Genomic DNA, 21,856 nt, shown 5'->3' on the forward strand with positions numbered 1-21,856 from the left:
GGGGGGGGGGGGGGGGGGGGGGGGGGGGGGGGGGGTAGAGAACCACCTGAAATCTGCGTTCGCGGCATACAAAGTTACACAAGCTCGCGGCTAGGTAACGGCGCGGGCACGTGAAAGTCCCCAGTTGTTCAAATTGAATCCATAAATCCGATGGCGGCGGCCATATTACGCCCGGGGGAGTAATTCAAAATTCTAATTTCTTTCAGCTGGGTAGCTTCGTCGACGAATGAATAATAATTCACGGCGGCCCTATATAGCGATACATATTTACGAAATCGCGTGACGATCGTCGAACTTCTCGCGGGGAAACGTCTGGCGAAAATTGGCGAGATCGCGAGTTGCGGATTGAACGACTTCTTCGAGTCGAGACGTCTGTTGTATAGTAACTGAGAATCGTAACGTGACGTACAATGTTGTCCGAACGAGACGTTTGAATCTATGATTTTTGAATTGTGATGATTTTTTGCCTAACACGAATGGTATAGAGAAAGATCTGCAACTGGTAAGAATATTTTTTTCAAGGACTTCTCAAGGTCACTGGTGTTTCTTTTCATGTAACTATAAATATATATATATATATATATATATTTATTATATATTTATTTATTTATTATATATATTTATTTAATTATTATATTTATTTATTTATTTATCGTATCGTGTAGCTGGTAAAAAAAAAAAAAAAAAATACGTAAACGTTAAGAGCATAGCCTTGAAAATTCAAGTTTTTACGTATAAATTTGTCTCTGTTATACGATCGTAGGACCTTGGCCAGAAGACGAGACAATCGAGAGCCTTATAACAAACGTAGATAAGGATGTTTATTACAAATAAACGTCAATGATAGTCTCTTTTAGTAGCTTGAAATTCCGTTCAGTGAAATTTGTCAGTAATTTATAATGGAATACTCCAACGGGCAAGAAAAGATACGATATTTATATATAAAAATGATTACTATTTGAAAGAAGTATATAGTCCTTGGCCAAAGTACTTTAGGATGACTGATACCTGACTAATTCTTAATAAACTTTATCGTTGATTTTCCAATCTCTAAAATCATCCGCCAATTTGTCTTCGAGGCCTGACGAGTTATCGAAACATAGGCGTTTAAGCGAAATTAACCGCGAGCAACACGATCGAATGGCGGGACAGGGCGAACAGGTAGAAAATTATTCCTGTGTGACACTTGACACGGGAATAATTTCTTTCCGGGAAACGACAGCCCCGTGTTCGCCGGCATTCGTGCCAGATTCGTGCGACGAAGAGCCATGAAAATTTCAAGCCCGGTGGAGGATCGGGTTGCCGAGTTTCCGGATCGGCTGGCAAGTATTTAAAACCATAGCCATCTTGCCTGCGGGCCAGACGATAAATAACGGAGCAAGTACGCGTCTAGTTTTCTCGACGATTGCCAATTATATTCCTCGGGTTAATCCGTAGCTCGTCGTCGTTGTTCAAGTGTCACTGTCAAGTGAATGGGGCAAAGATCGCGGCGAATCGATGTTTCGATCTGTTGAACTGATCAAGAAATGACTGTATTTTCGTTTTTCTTTTAAATCGGTCGCTGATGTTTCATTGGTCTCTTAATTTCAGCGCCAGTCTTTTCTCTTTTAATATTTATTTAGTATTTATTTAGTATTTCTTTATTTATTTAATATTTATTTAATATTTACTTAGTATTTATTTAATATTTATTTAGTATTTACTTGGTATTTATTTATTTAATATTTATTTAGTATTTACTTAGTATTTATTTATTTAATATTTATTTAGTATTTATTTATTTATTTAATATTTATGTAGTATTTACTTATTTAATATTTATTTAATATTTATTTAGTATTTACTTAGTATTTATTTATTTAATATTGATTTAGTATTTATTTATTTATTTATTTATTTAATATTTATTTAGTATTTATTTATTTAGCATTTACTTATTTAATTTTTATTTAGTATTTATTTATTTAATATCTACTTAGTATTTATTTATTTAATATTTATTTAGTATTTAGTATTTATTTATTTAATATTTATTTAATATTTATTTTTATGTTATATATTTAATATTTTTATGTTATATATTTAATATTTATTAAATGTTATTTTATGTTATAAATATTTATTAAATGTTATTTTATGTTATAAATATCTATTAAATGTTATTAATATTTATTTTTATGTTATAAATGAAAGGCAATTTACTCAGTTGTTAGATAATAGGAGCGCTAGAATAGACGTGTTTTCCTTTTCGTATCTCCGTGTTATTTCGGATGTTAGAAGTACCACGGTATTAGAATACGTACGTCGAGTTCGATCATTCTTGCACGGTTTACGAAAATAGCGATGCTTCGAAACTTTCGCGATAATATTTGCGAATACTACCTTTCTCAACGTTCTATTCGAACGCCTATAAAACTACCGAGGTGATCAGCTAATTCATAATTCTTGTTTGATATATCAATATATATATATGTAAAACAGTGTATTTTCAGAGATTTAAACGATTTTTCGGAAAACACGTAAATAGAAGCTCGTGTACTCTACAGTTATTCGTACTTTACAGTTCTTTTGAATCTTTTTTCTCTTTTTTCTCTTTGATTTACGTCTCTCATGAAAATACTATTCTTTAATTGCTTGCCAGTTCTGGTGTTAATAACGGACGAATAGACGAGCTGATTGGCAAGAATAAATACGCGTGAAGAAGGGACGTTACTAATTAAGACGAACCTTTTATTTATAGGTGGCGATTAGCCTCGTTTCTGCGGAAGAAGGCCGAAGCGGTTGTTGAACGGGATCGACAGATAAGGGATACTTATTTTAACCTGGAGAGCAGCTTCCCACGTAAGTCAATCGACAGTTCGTTCGCATCTTTAGAACGACGTCCTACCTTTTTTCCTTTTTTTTTTTTTGCATCACTTTCTTTGTACTTGGCCTAGTGATCGCTCTCTGGTTGTCATGGTTTTTATTTATAAAAACTGGAACGCTCTGCTCCAAGTAGAAGTGTCTTTCTCTTTCTCTTCTTTTATTTTTTTTCTCCCCTTCGGAATTTGATTTCGAGCGAGTACGCTTGCCATTTCCGTTTTTCCCTTTTTTTTCCCCGAGACGTCTAAAAATTTCAGTAAGCGCGCGCTGCTGCTTTGCGCCGCCGGATCGCGATTTTTTTTTGTGTAAAAAAATCTTTGACTTTCTCGCTTTGATACTCTTTCAATTTGTTATTGATTTCTAAACTCGAAAATGATGGAATTGACGAAATGCAATAACAATTCCAGTTGAAACGATGTTTCTCAAGTAATTTGGTCTTTATTTTTTAAACTCTCCTGACAATTGTGCTTAATTTTTTGTCAATGAATTTTGTTTGGAACGAAAATTAATCAGCACTCGGTCCTTTACGAGGTTTCTGAACAAAAAGTTTCGAAAAGAATTTTGTTTTAACGGGAACCCTCAGGTTTGTTTTTCAAATAGTCATTAAATATTTTATATAATTATATAATATATGTAATATATAAAATATAATTATATAATATATATAATGTATAAAATATAATTATATAATATATATAATGCATAAAATATAATTTTATAGTATATATAATGTACAAAATATAATTGTATAATATACGTAATATATAAAACATAACACATTTTATATATTTTTGACTTCGACAACTGTATCGAAATCCCTACGATTGACCACTGCTCTAATTTTCACACCTGCTCAGAAAAATGTACATACATAAAAATGTACATACGTACAAAATAGACACATTACCACAAAAAAAAAAAAAAAAAAAAAATTAAAAAAGGAAAAGTTCGACAACTTTTCAAAGCTGCAATATTTAGACGTACCATACCATGATTTCCAATCTTGAAATTAATTTCGGCGAAATGTGAAAACGCGCTCTTCGGACCTCCCCCCTCCCCCTCAATCCTGTTACGATGTCACATCGTTTAAAATTCGACGGGAATCAACAATTCCTCACGTGAACAACGCGAACGCGAAAAGAGTGCCGCACATTTGCACGGGCTAATTAACGTAATTAGCGCAAATACGTCGCTCGTGAACGAGCGGCTGTTGCGGTCCACGGTCCACGGTAGCGCTCGTTGCGTCCAATGAATTGTATCTCGAGATACGTCCGGCGGTTTTTGGTATTTGAAGGGATAATGAGATGCAGATCGCGCGCTGTCGTGCACGTTGAATCAATATTTTCGAAACGGGACGGGACGGGGGGGAGGGGAAGGGGAAGGGACAATGCCCGTCGGCGAACAATGATACGCAACAAGTATACCTCCTCCCTCTCCTCCTTTCGCTGTCCAAGTGAACGCATTTAAATAGCCGGATTAATTAATCGGCCGATTGTCCGCGGTGATTAGTCCAAGTCGAAAATGAAACGTCTCGCGGTTTTCGCGGTTTTGTTAGTCTCGCGCGAGGTTTTGATATTCTCGTCGCTTCGAACGACCGGGGACGAATTATTTCCTTCGGGCCTTTTCCATTCCGTGGCGTTCGAGATACCAACACTAGAGAACTCATTTGTCAAGTTTATAATGAATTTATGAAAATATAAATCATTTAATAGAGAAGCAATACGTCCGAAGAAGATGCATTTTGATAAAATATTTGCATATAATTTATTTATATACCAAAGTGGTCGAAGGTGATTAGTTTTGAACTTTCATGTTTGTATTTACAACGGTGTATTTTCCGATGCTCGAGTGATTTTTAATGAAATGTATTAATTAATGGAAGCTTGTGTTCTTCGTTGTATTGTTCAACGTTTTCCCTGTACTTTAATTTCATTTGTTACAAATATCATACCTTTTATTTGGTTTTCGTTGAATTTATTTTCAATTTATCGGTGAAATTGTTATCGTTGAAATTTAATTATCAAGTGTTGCAATAAAGTATTATCGTACGCAGAGAGTTTCTTTGACGCTGGACCTATCAACAAAGGTGTAGAAATTAAAAAAGAAATTAGAATACAAGGAGTAGGAAAAGTTCTTTGCGACGTGTAATAAATTGTTTTGCAAAAATCATTCTGATCTCTGACTCTGAGAAATTATAAATTGGCCGTTTTCACTAGTTTGGTAATTCTAGTGTTAAAACTATATTAGATTTAGTCGAGATAGAAATTTTCGAATTAATTAGCGTATTGTTCCAGTGAGTATAACTACTGGACTCTTTTTTTGTACTAATTTACATGGTATTTATAAAATGCAGCGTGTTTGGTCATTTTCTGACTCTAAGAAACTATGAATCGGCCATTTTTACTAGTCTGGTAATTCTAGTGTCAAAACTACATTAAGTTTAGGTTAGGTTATATCTCGTATGTAATCGAAATAAAAATTTCCCAATTAATTAGCGTACAGTTCCAGTGACTGTAACTATTTGACTCCTTTTTTTGTACTAATTACACAAATAATTATGAAATACAGCGTGTTTGGTCATTTTCTGACTCTAAGAAACTATGACTCGGCCATTTTTACTAGTCTGGTAATTCTAGTGTCAAAACTACATTAAGTTTAGGTTAGGTTATATTTCGTATGTAATCGAAATAAAAATTTCCCAATTAATTAGCGTACAGTTCCAGTGACTGTAACTATTTGACTCTTTTTTTTGTACTAATTACACAAAAATAATTATAAAATGCAGCGTGTTTGGTCATTTTCTGACTCTAAGAAACTATGAATCGGCCATTTTCACTAGTCTGGCAATTCTAGTGTTAAAACTACATTAAGTTTAGGTTAGGTTATATCTTGTATGTAATCGAAATAAAAATTTCCAAATTAATTAGCGTACTGTTTCAGTAACTATTTGACTCTTTTTTTTGTACTAATTACACAAAAATAATTATAAAATACAGCGTGTTTGGTCATTTTCTGACTCTAAGAAACTATAAATCTGCCATTTTTACTAGTCTGGTAATTCTAGTATTAAAACCACATTAAGTTTAGGTTAGGTTATATCTCGTATGTAATCGAAATAAAAATTTCCAAATTAATTAGCGTACTTTTCCAGTGACTGTAACTATTTGACTCTTTTTTTTGTACCAATTACACAAAAATAATTATAAAATACAGCGTGTTTGATCATTTTCTGACTCTAAGAAACTATGAATCGGCCATTTTCACTAGTCTGGTAATTCTAGTGCTAAAACTACATTAGGCTTAAGTTTGGCTACATCGTGTATTTAATCGAGATAGATATTTCCGAATGGTATAGCTTACTTCATTATTTCAGTAATTATAACTGTTGGAATCTTTTTTTTATACTTTACTAATTTACACGGCATTTATAAAATGCAGCGTGTTTGATCATTTTCTGATTCTCAGTGTCGCGTCGTGATCGAACTGGGAGAATTTTAACACAAAAGAAGTTAATTTTCGCGTTAAACGTTTTCTTCGCGGGAAAATTTGGTTAACGAAAAACGCGACAAGTTTTTTTAGGGTTTTTTTTTTTCTTGATGGAAGGAAACGAGCCTGTATTTGTCGCCGTACAATCTCGCCGCGTTACTCGCGCAATAATAATACGATTTTAATCGCGTTTCGCAAACGAAATTATTGCCGGACTATGGATTTCCGAATATTGTAACTGTCGACACGGGGGCGAAGGCGGAGAGAGAGAGGAAACTGGCGATCCGTTCCCATTAACTTCGAAAGCATAATTTCCAATTACGATTAAAGCGCGTTGATACCTCGAAAATCGATTTACAATTACCCTGCGTTTCTTTCGGCAGGGGCCAAAGAAACGCGCGGTTTGAAACGTTTTTTTTTTTCTTTTTTCTCGCGCCTGCTGACGCCGATTAATTTCGAATCGTCGGCAAGCCGCGTTTCGATCTCCGCGTCTAATTGTCGTTAAAAAAAATTTTAACTCCCTTTAAGCGGAAGAAGAATATTAAATAAGTAAATAAATCTCGGGTAAATGAAAAATCTGAAATTTTCGAAAGTTTCAATCGAATGATGATGCAAAAGTATACCTGTGTATCTTTGTACGTCGAAACTACGAATGTTAGTACACCCATTTTGACCATGCTTGCTTTTATTTTAGAATTTAATACATTGAAATACTAAATAAATCAATATATAATTAGATGATATAACACACAGAGTTAGGATATAACAATTATAAATAGTAATATAACAAATATGAAGTATAACAAGTATAATATAACAAATATAAAACTTGATAAAAGAAAACGAAATAAGTGGAATAAATACAAACATACTTTGATTATCAACAGTGGAGACTACTTATTCCTTATCAACTTTAAAAAAAAAAAAAAAGGGAAAAAAGTACTGCTTGATCCCTAAACCGATTTCTCGATCGAGATATCGTCGTGAAAATATCGAACCTCCTCGTATCCTCGTAGATAATAATAATCGCGTTTCATCATAGCGAATAAAGTTATATCTGTTATCTTTCCAAACTTTCCAAACGAAAAAAGTACTCCTTGACTTCTGAATGAAGTCATCTCGCGATCAGGGATACCGTCGTAAAAGAATCGAACCTCGTCTCCGTGTAATAAATATAGCAAGTCGCGTTTCATTATACCGAACGATGTCAAACCGGCTCGTTAATAAGCGTTCTCGATCGCGAACCGAAGGATATTTCAGAAGCTGATTTCAGAAGTGAATTCAGAAGAGTATCGTCGATTATCTCCGCGAGCGTAATTCGTCCTCGCTGAAAAATCGGCCGACGATGCGCCGCTTCAAATTCTTTCCGACGAGCGTTCCATCGTATTGAAAAAAAAAAAAAAAAAAAAAAAAAAAAGAAAAGACCTCGCCCGTTTTCGCAGAAACGTCCCTCTGACTATATTTATTGCATCTCGCGAGATCCTTCCGCGAAATTTTCCCTCGCTCATTTTTACCACGTCATTCTCGTCCACGGCGCCGCGTCCCTAACTATTTTCCTCGTTTTCAATTTACTGTCGCAGCGATTCCAGCCTCCTCGTCTCTTTTCGCTCGCTCTCGCGCCGCTGGAAATTTATGGAAAGTGCGAATTTCAGGGGGCAAAGGTAACTGTTGCTGGGGGAGGAAACTGTTGGTCGTTGGCTGTGTACTTGCTAAAAGAGCAGAGAGAGAGAGAGAGAGAGAGAGAGAGAGAGAGAGAAAGAAAATACGTGGAAGTACGATTCTTTTCCACCATCCCTTTCTCTCTCTCTCGACAAAGCAGAACTGCTGATGAGGTTTCGATGCTTTCGATCGGATACACAGGCTTGGAATATTGCCTGTGCCGCGTTCCCTACATCCGAAGGGTTTCGTTGCGGAATTCGCGTGCTCGTAACCTCTCTCGTCGATGAATTCTCCGCGTTCGTAAAAATTTTTCGCCCCCCCCCCCACCCCTCCTTTCTATTCGGCGCGATCACCGGGAAGCTGGGGAGCTCTTTCCTCGGTTTGATCGCCGCGAAATTTCACGGGCAATTTTCAGCGTCGAGCTGAAAGAGGCTCGAGGACCTCGAAGAGACGGTTTCCCTGGCTGAAGGAACAGCGAGCGCTGTGAAATATTACACTGTGTGTCTCGCTTTTCTGTTGGGTATCCCGCAACGTTGCTAGAGAAACGATGCAATCGGTTTAAGTGGAAATTAAATTCCCCAAAGTTGGAATTTAGAATTAAAAAAAAAAATCGGTAAACGAGAGGAGTGCTTTTTTTGTTGATAAATTGATGGTATTATGATAATTCCGTGCCGGCGAGCAAAATGAAGTATTTAGTAAACATTGAAATATATATTTCGTAAATATGTAAAACGGCTCAAGAACCTCCATGTCGAATAGTTCTAGGTGTAAGAACACGTAATAATACTTCATAGGTGTTTCTTCTTCATAGGCTTTTCTGTCAAAAATAAATGCAACTCTGTTAGGAAATCGATAGAATTGGATAGAAAATTAAAATTGCTAAAATTAAGATGAAATTTGCTTTAGAAATGGAATTTGGAACTGAAAGTCGGAAATCTTTTTTATTAATAAATGATGAATGTAATAATTCCAGATAGAAGTTATCCTGTGGCAAAGACTTTTTTCTCGATCAAAAAGAAATTCAACTGATGTTATTAATTCTATTGTTCCATTAAACCTAAAAGATCGTACATATATATATAATGTACATGTGAACTTAACTTATATATAAACCTAACCCAAACCTAACCTAAAAGATCGTACATATATATAACATGTGAACTTAACTTATATATAAACCCAAAACTAACCCAAACCTAACCTAAAAGATCGTACATATATATATATATATATATATATATATATAACGTACATGTGAACTTAACTTATGTATAAACCTAACCTAAAAGATCTCTGTGTCTTTAAACAAGTATTTCAAATATTTACGTCCGATTGGAAACGATTTTGCGTAAAAGTGATACTTTGCTTTCTCGAGAATTAATTTTTGAGGTTAGGTTTAATGTCTCGATATAGGTTAGGTTTTATGTATAAAATTCATCCTTCGTTCGATAACACGTTATGTTAATGGCGTATGATACGCGAATGATGTCCAGCACTGAGGCATTGATTATCCGGCGAACGCGTGACAAAGTGATTTGCACGAGCTCATGATACGCCAGTTGGTTTGATAATAGTTTCAATAACAATAATTGCGCGTCAAATTTGCAACAGCCGGGGACAGCGTACAATTATTGAATATCGACTGGCTGAGATTCGCCGAGATAATAAACGCGCGCGAAATTGGATTATCCGGTCTAGTTGACGAAAAAACCATTAATTTGCCCTCGTCCTCCACCCCCCTCCCTCCCTCTTTTAAATATCTTAACAATCGTGCGCGCGAATTTGTACAATACATTGCGAGAAACAAGCGTCAGAAAATGCAATTTCTCGCAGTCTTGTAAAGAAAAAAACTTTCGAAATCTCGCGAAAGTTCCGTTGGGTTCGAAAAATTTTAACAATTGGATTCATCTCGCCGGTGTTTGTCAGCTAAGTGTCCATGGAATAGCGAAACGTACATACTCGAATATTAAAAAAAAAAAGAGAGAGAGAGAGAGAAAGAAGACAAAGGTGAACAATGCGACGCGGCAAATGTCCGCGAGTGACGTCCATGACACGCAGGAATAAAGAAGCGCGTTTTTTTTTTCACGTTTGAATTGCACGCGTACACACGTGCGTTTTAACCATGAAGTTAAAAGAAAAATTGTTCGTCGCGAGAGACACGAAGCAATCGGTTCCTAATTCAAAGAAAGAGAGAGAGAGAAAGAAAAAGAAAGGAACCACGCTTGCTGTGAGTTTATTCTGATGTACGCATCTTTTGTATAAAAAGTTAATTAAAACTGAATACGCGACGTTAACAGCGGCACCGTCGTATTTCCACTCGTTTTGTATTACGACCCTGTTTCGTCCGTCGAAACCGCACTTAAAAATGCCAGAGAATCTTTCATCCATTCCCTTTCGAGCGCGAGATTTCGTTTTAACAAAACGAAAATCCGCGCTTGGGCTTTACTCGTCGAAATTGACAAGCTCTTTTTCATCCTTCGTAAATTTATACTTTCCTATAGAGTGTATCGCACTTTAGAACTACTGCAGTAGTAGAATTCCTTGAGTGTGACATTTAAATTCCCATTAAACTCGGTCTCAGACTCCTTTTAAATTATTTTCTCAGGAAAAAAAGAAAAAACAGAAAGAAAGAAAGAAAGAAAGAAAAAGAAAAGAGAGAAATATCACACGAACAAATGACTGGAGGATTTTTGTACATTATTGCCGAGAAAACAGTCGGAATTCCTTCTCGCGTCTCTGTTTCCTTCTTGCTCTCCTTTTGTTCTCTCCCTAGCGTAAGCTAGTTTAACCCTTCTGGTTCCCAGCGGAGCCATTTGTCGCCGCAAAATTTATACCTGTTCGCAAAACAGGCTTGCACGCCAAAATTCAATTTCAGTGAACGTGAAGTATAGCGACCGGCCGACTCGCCGAGGATCCGCCGAAGCAAAATGTCACCACTGCCGGAACGCATTTGTAAAATTTCTAATAATTTCACGCAGTCTGTTAATAACACAATTCGAACGACAATTTTTTTTTACAGCGAGTTTGTGAAACGCGACCTTTGTACAAGTGAATTATTCTGAATCATGCTCCCCTCAAGGATTTTGAAAAAATTGTTCTCGAGTTGCTGACACTTTCGCCACGAACTTTCGAAGTCGCTAATAAAAGACGTTCGTTTTATACAAAACATATCGATATACTTTTATCAAAGTATAGCGACGCATATGGGGCGTTTCGTTCGATTATATTCTGAAACAGGTGGCGAACTGGCGGTCCATCCCCACTCGTGGGCCAGTCCTACCCCCACTCTTCTGAATGGTTGCGCCATCCCCTCCACTTTAGCTTCTTGGCTTAGCTAAGCAAGTTGAAAGAAGCTCGGAAGAGTTGCTTGTATGTGAAAAGTATGTGTGTTAAAAAGTTGATAATTCAAATTATCCAGATCTCTTCAATTATCAGTTTATTCTCACTGACCCAGCTTGACACTAAAACTACCGACGATTGAAATTTAAAATTTAAAATTTCCATCAGAGATAGCTAAACTAAAAAGAAAAGAAGAAAGAAAGTGAACAAGGTAGAAAAACTTTATACAATACAGTTCACTTTGCAATACATTTTTACACATTTCCCGAAAAATCTTCGAAAGATGCATCTATCTGAAATTACGAATTGGTCAGTTTGTGTCGTTTTGGTGCAAATCCAGGCTCTTAACCGTTGAATCACATTCTGTCAAAGATAAGCGAGCGATCAGAGTCGAGAGTCCTTCCACGGCAACAATTTCGGACAAATGGCCGCGTTAGTACACGCGAAATTATATCCGCGCCAGGTTGCACGCGTCCCCAGATAAATACCTAACAATTACACATCGACGAGGAAAGGAAACGCTCCCGGGGTATCAATCGTCGTGGCGTTTTTTTTTTTTTTTTTTCACGTTCTCTATCGAAATTCGATAGTTTCATAATTCACGAGGTCGTGACGCACATCGGGAGGGGGAAAACGGCGATACAATTAGAAATTAAAAACGGATTTGCCGCTGGTATCATTCAGTATTCAGTCCGTTTGACGTATCGGCCGCCTCTGTTAGCCAGCAAAATTAATCGGATTGCTCGTAATCGCCGTTAAAATGAATCGATCGATCCTCGCCGTATGGCACCGTATGGACGAGAATCGTCTCCTGTGTGAATATATTCCCTCATCTTCGTTTCCTGCCTTTCGTTGGAGTTCAGCGGTTTCTTCGGATTAATTTCCTTTTTTCTTTTTTTTCTTTGGAGGGATAATGGACAATACTTGCGCGGATGAGTGGGATCAGTGAGACAAGACGGTACAGACCAGAACCGTGGGCACTCTGCAACCGCGAGCCATCGTGCCCACGGATTTACGGCACGTCTGTCGCTATGAGGCATACAGACACCAGGTCCCGACGATTTATACCGCTCGTAGAATCAGGGACCATCTGCGTTGGTGAAATAATTTCCAAGAGGTCCTGGTTTCGTCGAAATTTTTTTCATTAATGTGCGCCCTGAAAAATTGCTTCCCGCGTGCACCTGTGTAACATGCTCGAGATATTTTCGTCTAAAGTGTGATACTGTCTCGTTCCAATCTACTGAAACTTCAAACGTCAACGTGCAGCACGCGTCCGCTCGCGTTCGTTTCAAGACAGATTGGGTAAACCAACCGTGCCATGCTTTCTTTTTTTCATTCATTGGTCGTTATCACCGCAGTATACGATTAATTTCTGTTTTCACGATTTTCACAAGTGTGACCATTTTTTTTTTTTTTCAAAATTCGAACTCCCCGTGATTCAGTTTGGCAAATTCGTGCGCGTGTAACACTCACTGTCGGTGACGAATTGTTCAGTACTGAATGGACCAACGATAAGAGGGGAAAGAACTGCTCATGATTGTCTGTTATCTGTGTTGATGAGCTAACAAAACTTGGCTCGCTCGATCGTTGAGCGCGATCTCGCTCTATAGTGAATTCCGTATTGTTGTCTCCGGTGCGACACGACGAGCTCAAAGGGGTTAGAGGATTGACAAGAAGGGAAATTGGAAAAATTGACGAGTCTGCCTTTATCATTCGATCCGTTTCAATCACTCGGGCTGCGGTGTGTCGTACTGTTTGACGATCGAGAGCTGGACGTTCAGATTAACCCTTTATCGAATGATAAAGTGACGAGGAGAGGGTGGAAAGAATGACGAAGAAAAGGATGAGAAGGACACGATAGTGAAAAAAAAAAAAAAAAAAAAAAAAATGAGAAGAGGAAGAAAGAGTGATAAAAAGAGAAGATAATAAGGAAGAGAGCGTGATAAAGATAGATAAAAGAAAAAGATACACGGAGGAGAGGGTTTAAATAAAATAGAAAGAATGAAGATAGAAGAAAAAAAGGAGAAAGCGATATGAGGAAAAACAGAAGGACAAGAAAATGATGGAGGAGAAAGAGGTGGTGATGAAGAGGTGAGTGATAAAGGAAAAGTGTAATTTCCCGGAGTGGTCTTGTTCAATGATCACTTAACCTCCTATCACGCTCGATGGCGAAACGATGGTGGAGGGGAGGGGAAGAAGCAATATAAAGTCCTAGATAAACCTAAGCTCGTTCGGGGGAAGTCATTAAACGGCCACGGCAGAGGCTTTAAACATCGTCAACCCTCTCCCTCCTCCAGCCTCGTCCACTCTAAATCAAAAAGCTGCCGCTTAGAGGCAATCTTTCAAGTGTGTGTAATCTATACGAAGCGACAGCTAATCGTTGAAAAGCGTCGAAGACGGTAATTCGATTTCGGCAACGGCTGCACGACAACACGTCGACTGGCAGCGTCATCGTGACGTGAATTAAGTAAATTTAGAAGCTTGTTAATTGTGGAGTTGCTACTCTGCTTTTTTTGTTTTCTTTTGTAATCTCTCGTGTCCTAAAGCTTCCTTCCCAAGAGAATCGCCAAAGTTCTGTCGCGGGACGGTAGAGAGAGTTCCATTGCCGAACGATTTTCTGCGAGATAGAGACGCCGCTGATATTAAGACACACCGGTTGCACTATTAACGGAAAGTTCGACGTAAGTTCCGGGTGTAATTCCGACAGCGGGACGATTTAACTTTGGCCCAAGGTTAAATTAATTTTGAGAAAAACACGGTAGCTCGACGGGATATACTCGCGGCGACATTAATTTAAACTTTGCACGCCCGGGAGGAGGCGCTCGCTCGACGGTAATAAAAATGTTACCGAAATAAGATGTCTTCTTTTTCTTTTTTCTTTTTTTTTTTTTTTTTGAACGGCCAGCACGGTAAAGAGAGAATTTATTCAAACCAGAGATCGAATCGGTATTACGGATACTGGCAAAATACCGGTATGTTTAGATTACGTTTGATGAAACCGGTATCAAAACGATGTTAGGTCGGTAGATGTATTTCGGTATAATACAGGTAAATAAAATATTAATACATTAGAAAAGGAAAAGGAGACAATGATCAAATGTTTTCATAAAGCTGCCAATAGTAAATTTGATGACGCTTAACACACGTATCGTTTATTATTTCTAATACTAATTCGTCGTTGTATCTGCATACAATATCAGCCACGATACTCTTACTCAATTTTAAAAGATGACCGATTTCTCGATGACGTTTTTCCTTTCTCTCGGTGAAAAGTGACTAATTGTCGTACGTCGATAAATCGAAAGAGGAGTTGAAACAACGATTAATCGTAGAATGGAAGAGTATTCCGCTAAATTACTTGAAAAAAATTACTGGATATATGCCTGAGCGTCTGCGATATATTATTGAAGTTAAGGGCTACCTAACAAAATATTAATTATTGTTTATGTTAACAATTTTCAGGTTCAAATATTGTAGTTCCTCAAATGTCCGAATATTCTTGCCACGCTACATTTCGACATAGTTCAGTTTATTGTTTGACATCGAGAAAAGTATGTGCAATAAATAAATAAAATTTACGTTACTATAAACTATAATGAATGTTCTATTATATTATTAAAAAATTAATCCAAATTTAGCATTATAAACAATCGAGATCCGCAACAATATTTTGAATAGCACGATGTCCGAATATTAATGAGTCAGTGTACGTAGAAAATGAAAAATGTGTTTTCGTCGGTAAAGCGGTACCGTACCGGTATAGATTTCGGTATTTTTACCGTTGTGGACATGAAATACCAATAAAATAGGTATGAAAATACCAGTATGACCGTCTAATACCAGTATTAAAACCGATTTCCCAAATAGCGGTTATTATTACGATAATATGGGATCAAATACCGGTATAATACCTAAACCTCACAATATTTCGGTTTCCAATACAAAACTGCACTTTTGACCATCGAGGGAAGATAATGAAACGCGTGACACGCTTGAACGGTGAATTGTTAATTATTATTGTCGCGGGTATGAATTGCGTGGTGAATAATGAAGAATGTATCGTAAATAAAAGCATAGGATCCCGTTCGAACGGAAAATAAACCCGGACTGCAGTTTAACCCGCTAAAAATGCATAGAACGAGAGTCGATTGCAAGTGGGTCGCGCGAATTAATGGTTAAAACGGAGGCAGAGAGATCATAAATGCGCAACAGTTCAGCTGGATAATAAATAAATTGAAATAAGTCGGCAAACAACATACGTATTCGCTGCGAATGGTGGGAGGGAAAGCCTACGCGAGCAAAGAAATTTAAATTTCAGTGATTCGACTCAATGATTCCGCGAACAACGAAATCAAAGGCTCGATTTTGCTGGCACATGCTTGTTGAAATTACCCGGAACTCGCGTTTAAATAACGACGCGCTGTTGTTACCAGATAAACAATTAATCGCGAGCGAGATTTTGCGAGGCAAACACTAATAAAATATGAGCATCTTTTCGAAGAAAAGAGGGACGATAGAAGTTGGTAATATCTACTAGTTGTCTACGAGTAATGATCATTAATTAACTGGTAATTTTAAAAAATAAAAAATTAAAATATTAATATTTAATATTTAATATAATATTTTTATATTCAAATATTTAATATTTAATATTTAATATAATATTTTTATATTTAAATATTTAATATTTAATATTTAATATAATATTTTTATATTTAATATTTAAATATTATTAAATATTTAATATAATATTTTTATATTTAAATATTTAATATTTAATATTTAAATATTATTAAATATTAATATTTAATATTTAAATATTATTAAATATTAATATTTAATATTTAAAAAATAAAATTGGTAACTTTCGTTAGCTAATAATGAAACACATTGGAATAATACCAGTTTGTTTAAGACGAATAAAAAGTTATTATAAAAGAAGAAAAAGAAAGAACAGCGATAATATCACAGGGAAGCTGATAAACGTTTGATAACAAAGAAAGAAACGTATTTGGCTTGTCAACTGAGGTCAACAATTTCGCGGGTTAATTTGAAGTAATGGCACTCGAGTTTACCTTCGCTTTGCGAAGAATCAAAGAAACAAGCAATGAAATTATTCCCTTTTGTGATTCAGGCAGATATCAGTTGCAAGGAAATATCATCAATTTGGTAAACAGATATTTCAAGCTTGTTTCTGCATGAGAGAAACCTGGAATTATTGTAAATTTCGACAAAACTCTCTCTCTCTCTCTCGTTAAAATATTAAAAGAGATAACACGAGGATTTTTTGTTGACAAGATTTCGACGTTAATTCTGTGAAATATTCCAAGTTACATTCTTCATCTTTGGTTTCTGCAAATTAGCAACGTGCCACTTCGAAACAAAATCGCAAAATTAATAGAATTCATGCAAATGAGTGCACGAAACAATTCACTCTGAAAGTTTGGACATATTTTAATCATGATTTTAACCAACGATTGAACGTTTTCACCAAAAAGAAACTTTCGCGAACGTTTTGACGTTTCTTAATTGTCCGTGGATCGAGTTGAAATTACGCTTTCACGTGCGCGAATTATAATTAATTAATTAATAATTCAAACGGGCAATTCGCCCCGTATTATTTCTGCTGTTGAAAATTAGACAACAGTATTTGTAATTTTTCGGTGCTCCAAACATTATCAACAGTATCACAAATATTAGTCTGCATTTACTCCGCTTAACAGAGCAAAATCATTTCGCAATGAAACTTTTCATCCCTTCCTTCTATTTTACGAGAAGAAAATATGCCTATCTGCAAGATATTTCAGAGAAAAAGTTTTGCTTTCTGGAAGTGTCAACTACTGCTAGTTGTTTTTTTTTTTAGAAATTTAGAATTATTTTTATGTGGTTTTTTAGAAATTTAGAAACCGTAAAATTTATTTTTATATTATTTCGTAGAAATTTACAAATTTACAAATTTACAAGTTTACAAATTTACAAGTTTAGAAATTTACAAATTTACAAATTTACGAATTTACAAATTTACAAATTTACAAATTTATATTATATCATAATAAATTATTCGTTCCCTAAAGAAGAGTACACGCGACTGGAATTTCTTCTCATTCATTTATTACTTCAAAGCTGTATGCGTCCGTACTGTCTCACAGATAATGCGAACGACGTTAGTTCCATAATTTCTTCGATAGAAGAGGAAAAAAAAAAAAAAAAAAAAATGAAGAAGTAACGAAGAGAAACGTCGTTGACCGTTTCGATCCGCGAAATGAAACGAGAGTCACAGAACACTGGTAGCAAAATGGCGTTAATGCACGCGCGAAACTAGGAACTTGTCTGCTCCAACAGCGTGGAAATGGCGGGCGTGGTAACCATGTTACCGGCCACGGAGTCATAAGACTCTGGCTGCTGCGAACATTGTTTCCTCTTGTGGACCAGGCCGGGGTGAGGGGAGGAAATTCCATCCGGTTGAAACGCGAATGCGTTCACGATCACGAAGATGGTATCAGGGCACTGACGACACCAAGGGATCACAAGGCGATTAAACACCGTGTTATAATGAACACCCGGAGTTTGCAATAACTGACTTCCATTGTCTGTATCACCCTCTTGCAGTCTTGCTCTCGGTCTCTGTATTGGTTGCAAGTGTCGCGAGCGAGTTTATTTAAACAAAGATTGTTGAAATAATCGACCACAGCATACTGGAAACGTTTAGATCAGTTAATAGCACATCTGTAACGAGAAATATTAATGATTTAAATTTCGTAGAAAAATTCAAAGTGATTCTTCTAGAATCGAAATCCTCAAAATTGAACACTACTGTTCTGTATTCTAATTTTCTGCACCTGCTGCAAACATGTGAATATTTTGCACGTACAAAACGGACGCATTTGCAAAGCAAAATGAAAGAAATGAGAAGAGAAAATTTTGAAGAGATTTACTTTGACAGTTGTGGTGGATTACTCTCTCTCTCTTTTTTTTTTTTCAACGATGCAGCGGGTGGGAATGCAAAGATTTTCTTTTTTTCTGGAAAATTGTAAAGGTTCGAACGCGTGTAGAAAATATTAAAAAATTTCGTTTATGATTGAGTCCACCGTGGCGTTGGAGATTGAAATTTTCTTTCTCTTTTTGTTTTACGCACGATACTTTTTTTCACCGTTTTATTAAACTGACCGTGACGTTAAAATGTAAACGTTGAATTTGTATCGTTCAACGTTGAAACTTACTTATTCAGTTAATACAGAGTCCAAATATTTCAACATTCGAATAATTAATTATTTTTCTTCTTGAATCCTATATGTAAAACTTATGGATATCTTAGGGCGCGTGAAAAACATGTTTTTTTTTAACGCTCTTACGTGCGTTTGAATTTCAACAATTTTCGAAGGAAAAACTATCTTCACTCTATCGTCCGCTACGTGGTACAAAAACATCTTTAAAAGAAAAAAAAAAACGAACTCAGGACGATTAAAGTAGAAGCTACAAAATAAGACCAAATAGATGGTCGTACGACCTTCTTTCTGTTGTAACAGTTCGAGGTATTAACAATTTTTTTATCATTACACTCTAAATTATTGACAATTTCTCACTGTCGTTGGTTATGCTCTTCCACTGTATTTGAATTAAAAAAAAAAAAAAAAAAACATTCTTAATAGAACTCGCTCGATTAACCAATATTAAATAAAATTCCCACCAATTGTTTCGAGTTAATATAGGTAATGTTACACGCGAAGTCGTCAGCGTGACGTTGTAAAGAGTCAGTATCCTTCGACACTTGCCCTTGGTTCTCACTTTCCCCTCCGCTCGACCAAGAGAAGAGGACGCGTCGCAGCGCGCTCGACAACGCGCCCCAAGCCTGGTTTTCCGACGCCATTGTTTAGCGACTACACGACGCGTTCACGAGCGTACGAGGCTTCATTTTTTTCTCCCCTCGCTTGTCTAGCTCACCCCTCGTCTTTTTCACTCCATTTTCGTTATTCTGCCTTCTCCATTCTCGCTCTCACCGCCTTCTTCTTCCACCCCATTCATTCGCACGCTCTCGCCCATTCTCCACTCTCTCCGTTTTCCAACAATGTATGTTTTTTCGTCGCGCGAAACGAAACGCGACTGTCCACCGTAACCCTCTCTCCTTGCAGAAAAGGCGCCGTAACATTCGTCGCGTGTCCATTTTATTGGCGCCCATTTCCACAAAGCGCCGCCGCGATTCTTTAATTGACTCATGATTTTCTTCTTTTCTTGGCCTTCGACTCAACACTCTTGTGACTCTCCGTTCTTTAGATCATTGGCTTTCTATAGTCAGAAATTGTTAAATTGAACGCGACTTTTAATTGTATTCTAATTATATTTTATATGATATTTTATCAGAAATTGTTATTGAACGCGACATTTAATTATATTTTAATTGCATTGCTGGCTCGAGTGTTCCAATTGAATTTTCCTTTTTTTTCAAAGACAATTTCGCAGATAGATTCGTACGATCTTCTTTCGCCATTATTTCATTGAACGTGCAAGGCTAGGATTCCTTGAATTTTAACTCCAATACTCAACGTTCGATAAAAAAGGAATCGTGTAAAATTGTGCAAGTTTCAAGCTGAGGCGAGCTGCTCACTTACTCTGTTTAGTTCCTCCACCATGGAAATTAGTTCCTATTTTGTTCCATAGCGAGCCATGCAAACTACTTTGCCTATCTTTCTTTAACTTTGGCAACTATAGTAAAGAAAACAATTTACATGTGTGTATATATATATATATATATATATATATATATATATATATATATATATCATCAGTCACATTTAAAGTGGAGGTGGCTAACTGGCAGCCCTTTCCCCTACTCCTGATCGCTGGCGCTATCCCCTCCACTGTGTCCATCTCCCCACTCCGTTGAGAGCGTCACAACCACAATACTCGCATTGTATATATATTATATATATTATTGCATATATACAATGCGTATTGTATATTATAATATTATAATATTATAATATAATTGTATATATATATACAATATATATTATTGTATATAGATACAATATATAATATTATTGTGTATATATATATATATACAATGTGAGTATTGTGGTTGTGACGCTTTCAACGGAGTGGGGAGATGGACGCAGTGGAGGGGATAGCGCCAGCGATCAGGAGTAGGGGAAAGGGCCGCCAGTTAGCCACCTCCACTTTAAATATTATTGTATATTATAATATTATAATATTATAATATAATTGTATATATATACAATTATAATATTATAATATTATAATATAATTGTATATATATATACAATATATAATATTGCATATATATATATACACAATGTGAGTATTGTGGTTGTGACGCTTTCAACGGAGTGGGAAGATGGACGCAGTGGAGGGGATAGCGCCAGCGATCAGGAGTAGGGGAAAGGGCCGCCAGTTAGCCGCCTCCATTTTAAATGTGACTGATTAATACCATTATCGTCTAAATGCATATAAAATAGGAAGAGAATAGTGACAACGTTCAAGTCGATCAATTAATGTTAGAACAAAGTTAGTCAAATCGTACTTAAATCACACTCAATTGTGAGTAAGGGTTAGTTACAACTGAGACGCAAGGATAGGTTCTTCGAAGGTCCATCGCGTCGCTGTAGAAACCAACGGGCTGGTTTTGTAAATTAAACTCGGCACAAAAGTTCAAGTGACAAAAATTCGTTTCGTTTCCCAGCGTAGTCGATGGTCCTTCGGGAAGAGCAGGTGCAACAGTGGCGACCGACCGATTAACAATTTTCATCCAGGATAAACAGTCACTGAGCTGATCTCTGACGCGAAAATTGACACGAAATTCGTAATTTTGCGAATTCGTAATTCGGTGCTCGGTATATGTATTACAGGAAATACCGCGGTCATGTCTGAATAAACAAAACAAATGAGAATAAAACGGCGAGGCTAGGGGAAAACGAGACGTGTAGTTTTCTGAGACAACGTTGCAGCAACCGAACAACAACTCGCTCTCGTGGGAGTCGAGCAATGAATTCGCATGCATTCGCGTGTTTCTATGTACAAAGGAGACGCGAGCAATCGCTGTGCGAAATATGTACGCGTGAAACGGAGCGGAAAGAATTAATAGTCGGTAAGCAGAGTGTTCGGGGGGAACTCGATGCAAACGTTTATGAATTCGCCGATTCGGTTATTCCGTGTAGTATAGTGGCAGTGTAGCCGAGCTAATTGGGAGAACTGTAGCTGTTCGGACAGAAGGATCGTTCGCACAAGGGAACGACAAGCGATTGGCACTGAATTTGATTTATTGTCGGATTGGGTAAAAAGTAATTGCGTTCTTTTTTCTTCTCTGAGGAATGGCCATCCATTTGGAATTTTTCTGTCATTTTCTTCTCAAGCGCCATTAATGCTGGGACCAAAAATGGTCAGAAATGACCAATTCATAATTTTTGTCGGACATTTTATTGTGAAACAGAAGATCTAAACAATTTTTCGTAAAATGTATAAACAAGAGCTTGTACACTCTCCATTGTTAATATTA

General features: G+C 36.6%; 1 protein-coding gene across 6 annotated transcripts in view; it reads left to right on the forward strand.

The window, feature by feature from the left end:
* The window catches only part of LOC122531276, a 142,882-nt gene that overhangs the window by 62,182 nt on the left and 58,844 nt on the right, over positions 1 to 21,856 (forward strand). For 5 of the 6 annotated variants that reach the window (XR_006307238.1, XR_006307239.1, XM_043659081.1 and 2 more), the window contains exon 4: positions 2,741 to 2,841. The exons of the other annotated variant lie outside the window; for it this stretch is intronic. Coding sequence is in view for 3 of the 5 variants with exons in the window: in XM_043659081.1 (XP_043515016.1) it covers positions 2,741 to 2,841 (101 nt within the window). In the remaining 2 variants the exon portion in view is untranslated. The remainder of the gene's footprint in view (positions 1 to 2,740; positions 2,842 to 21,856) is intronic. 6 annotated transcript variants of the gene reach the window in all.

The sequence above is a fragment of the Frieseomelitta varia genome, unplaced genomic scaffold (assembly GCF_011392965.1).
Source record: "Frieseomelitta varia isolate USP_RPSP 00005682 unplaced genomic scaffold, Fvar_1.2 scaffold_380, whole genome shotgun sequence".
NCBI classification, from domain to species: domain Eukaryota; kingdom Metazoa; phylum Arthropoda; class Insecta; order Hymenoptera; family Apidae; genus Frieseomelitta; species Frieseomelitta varia.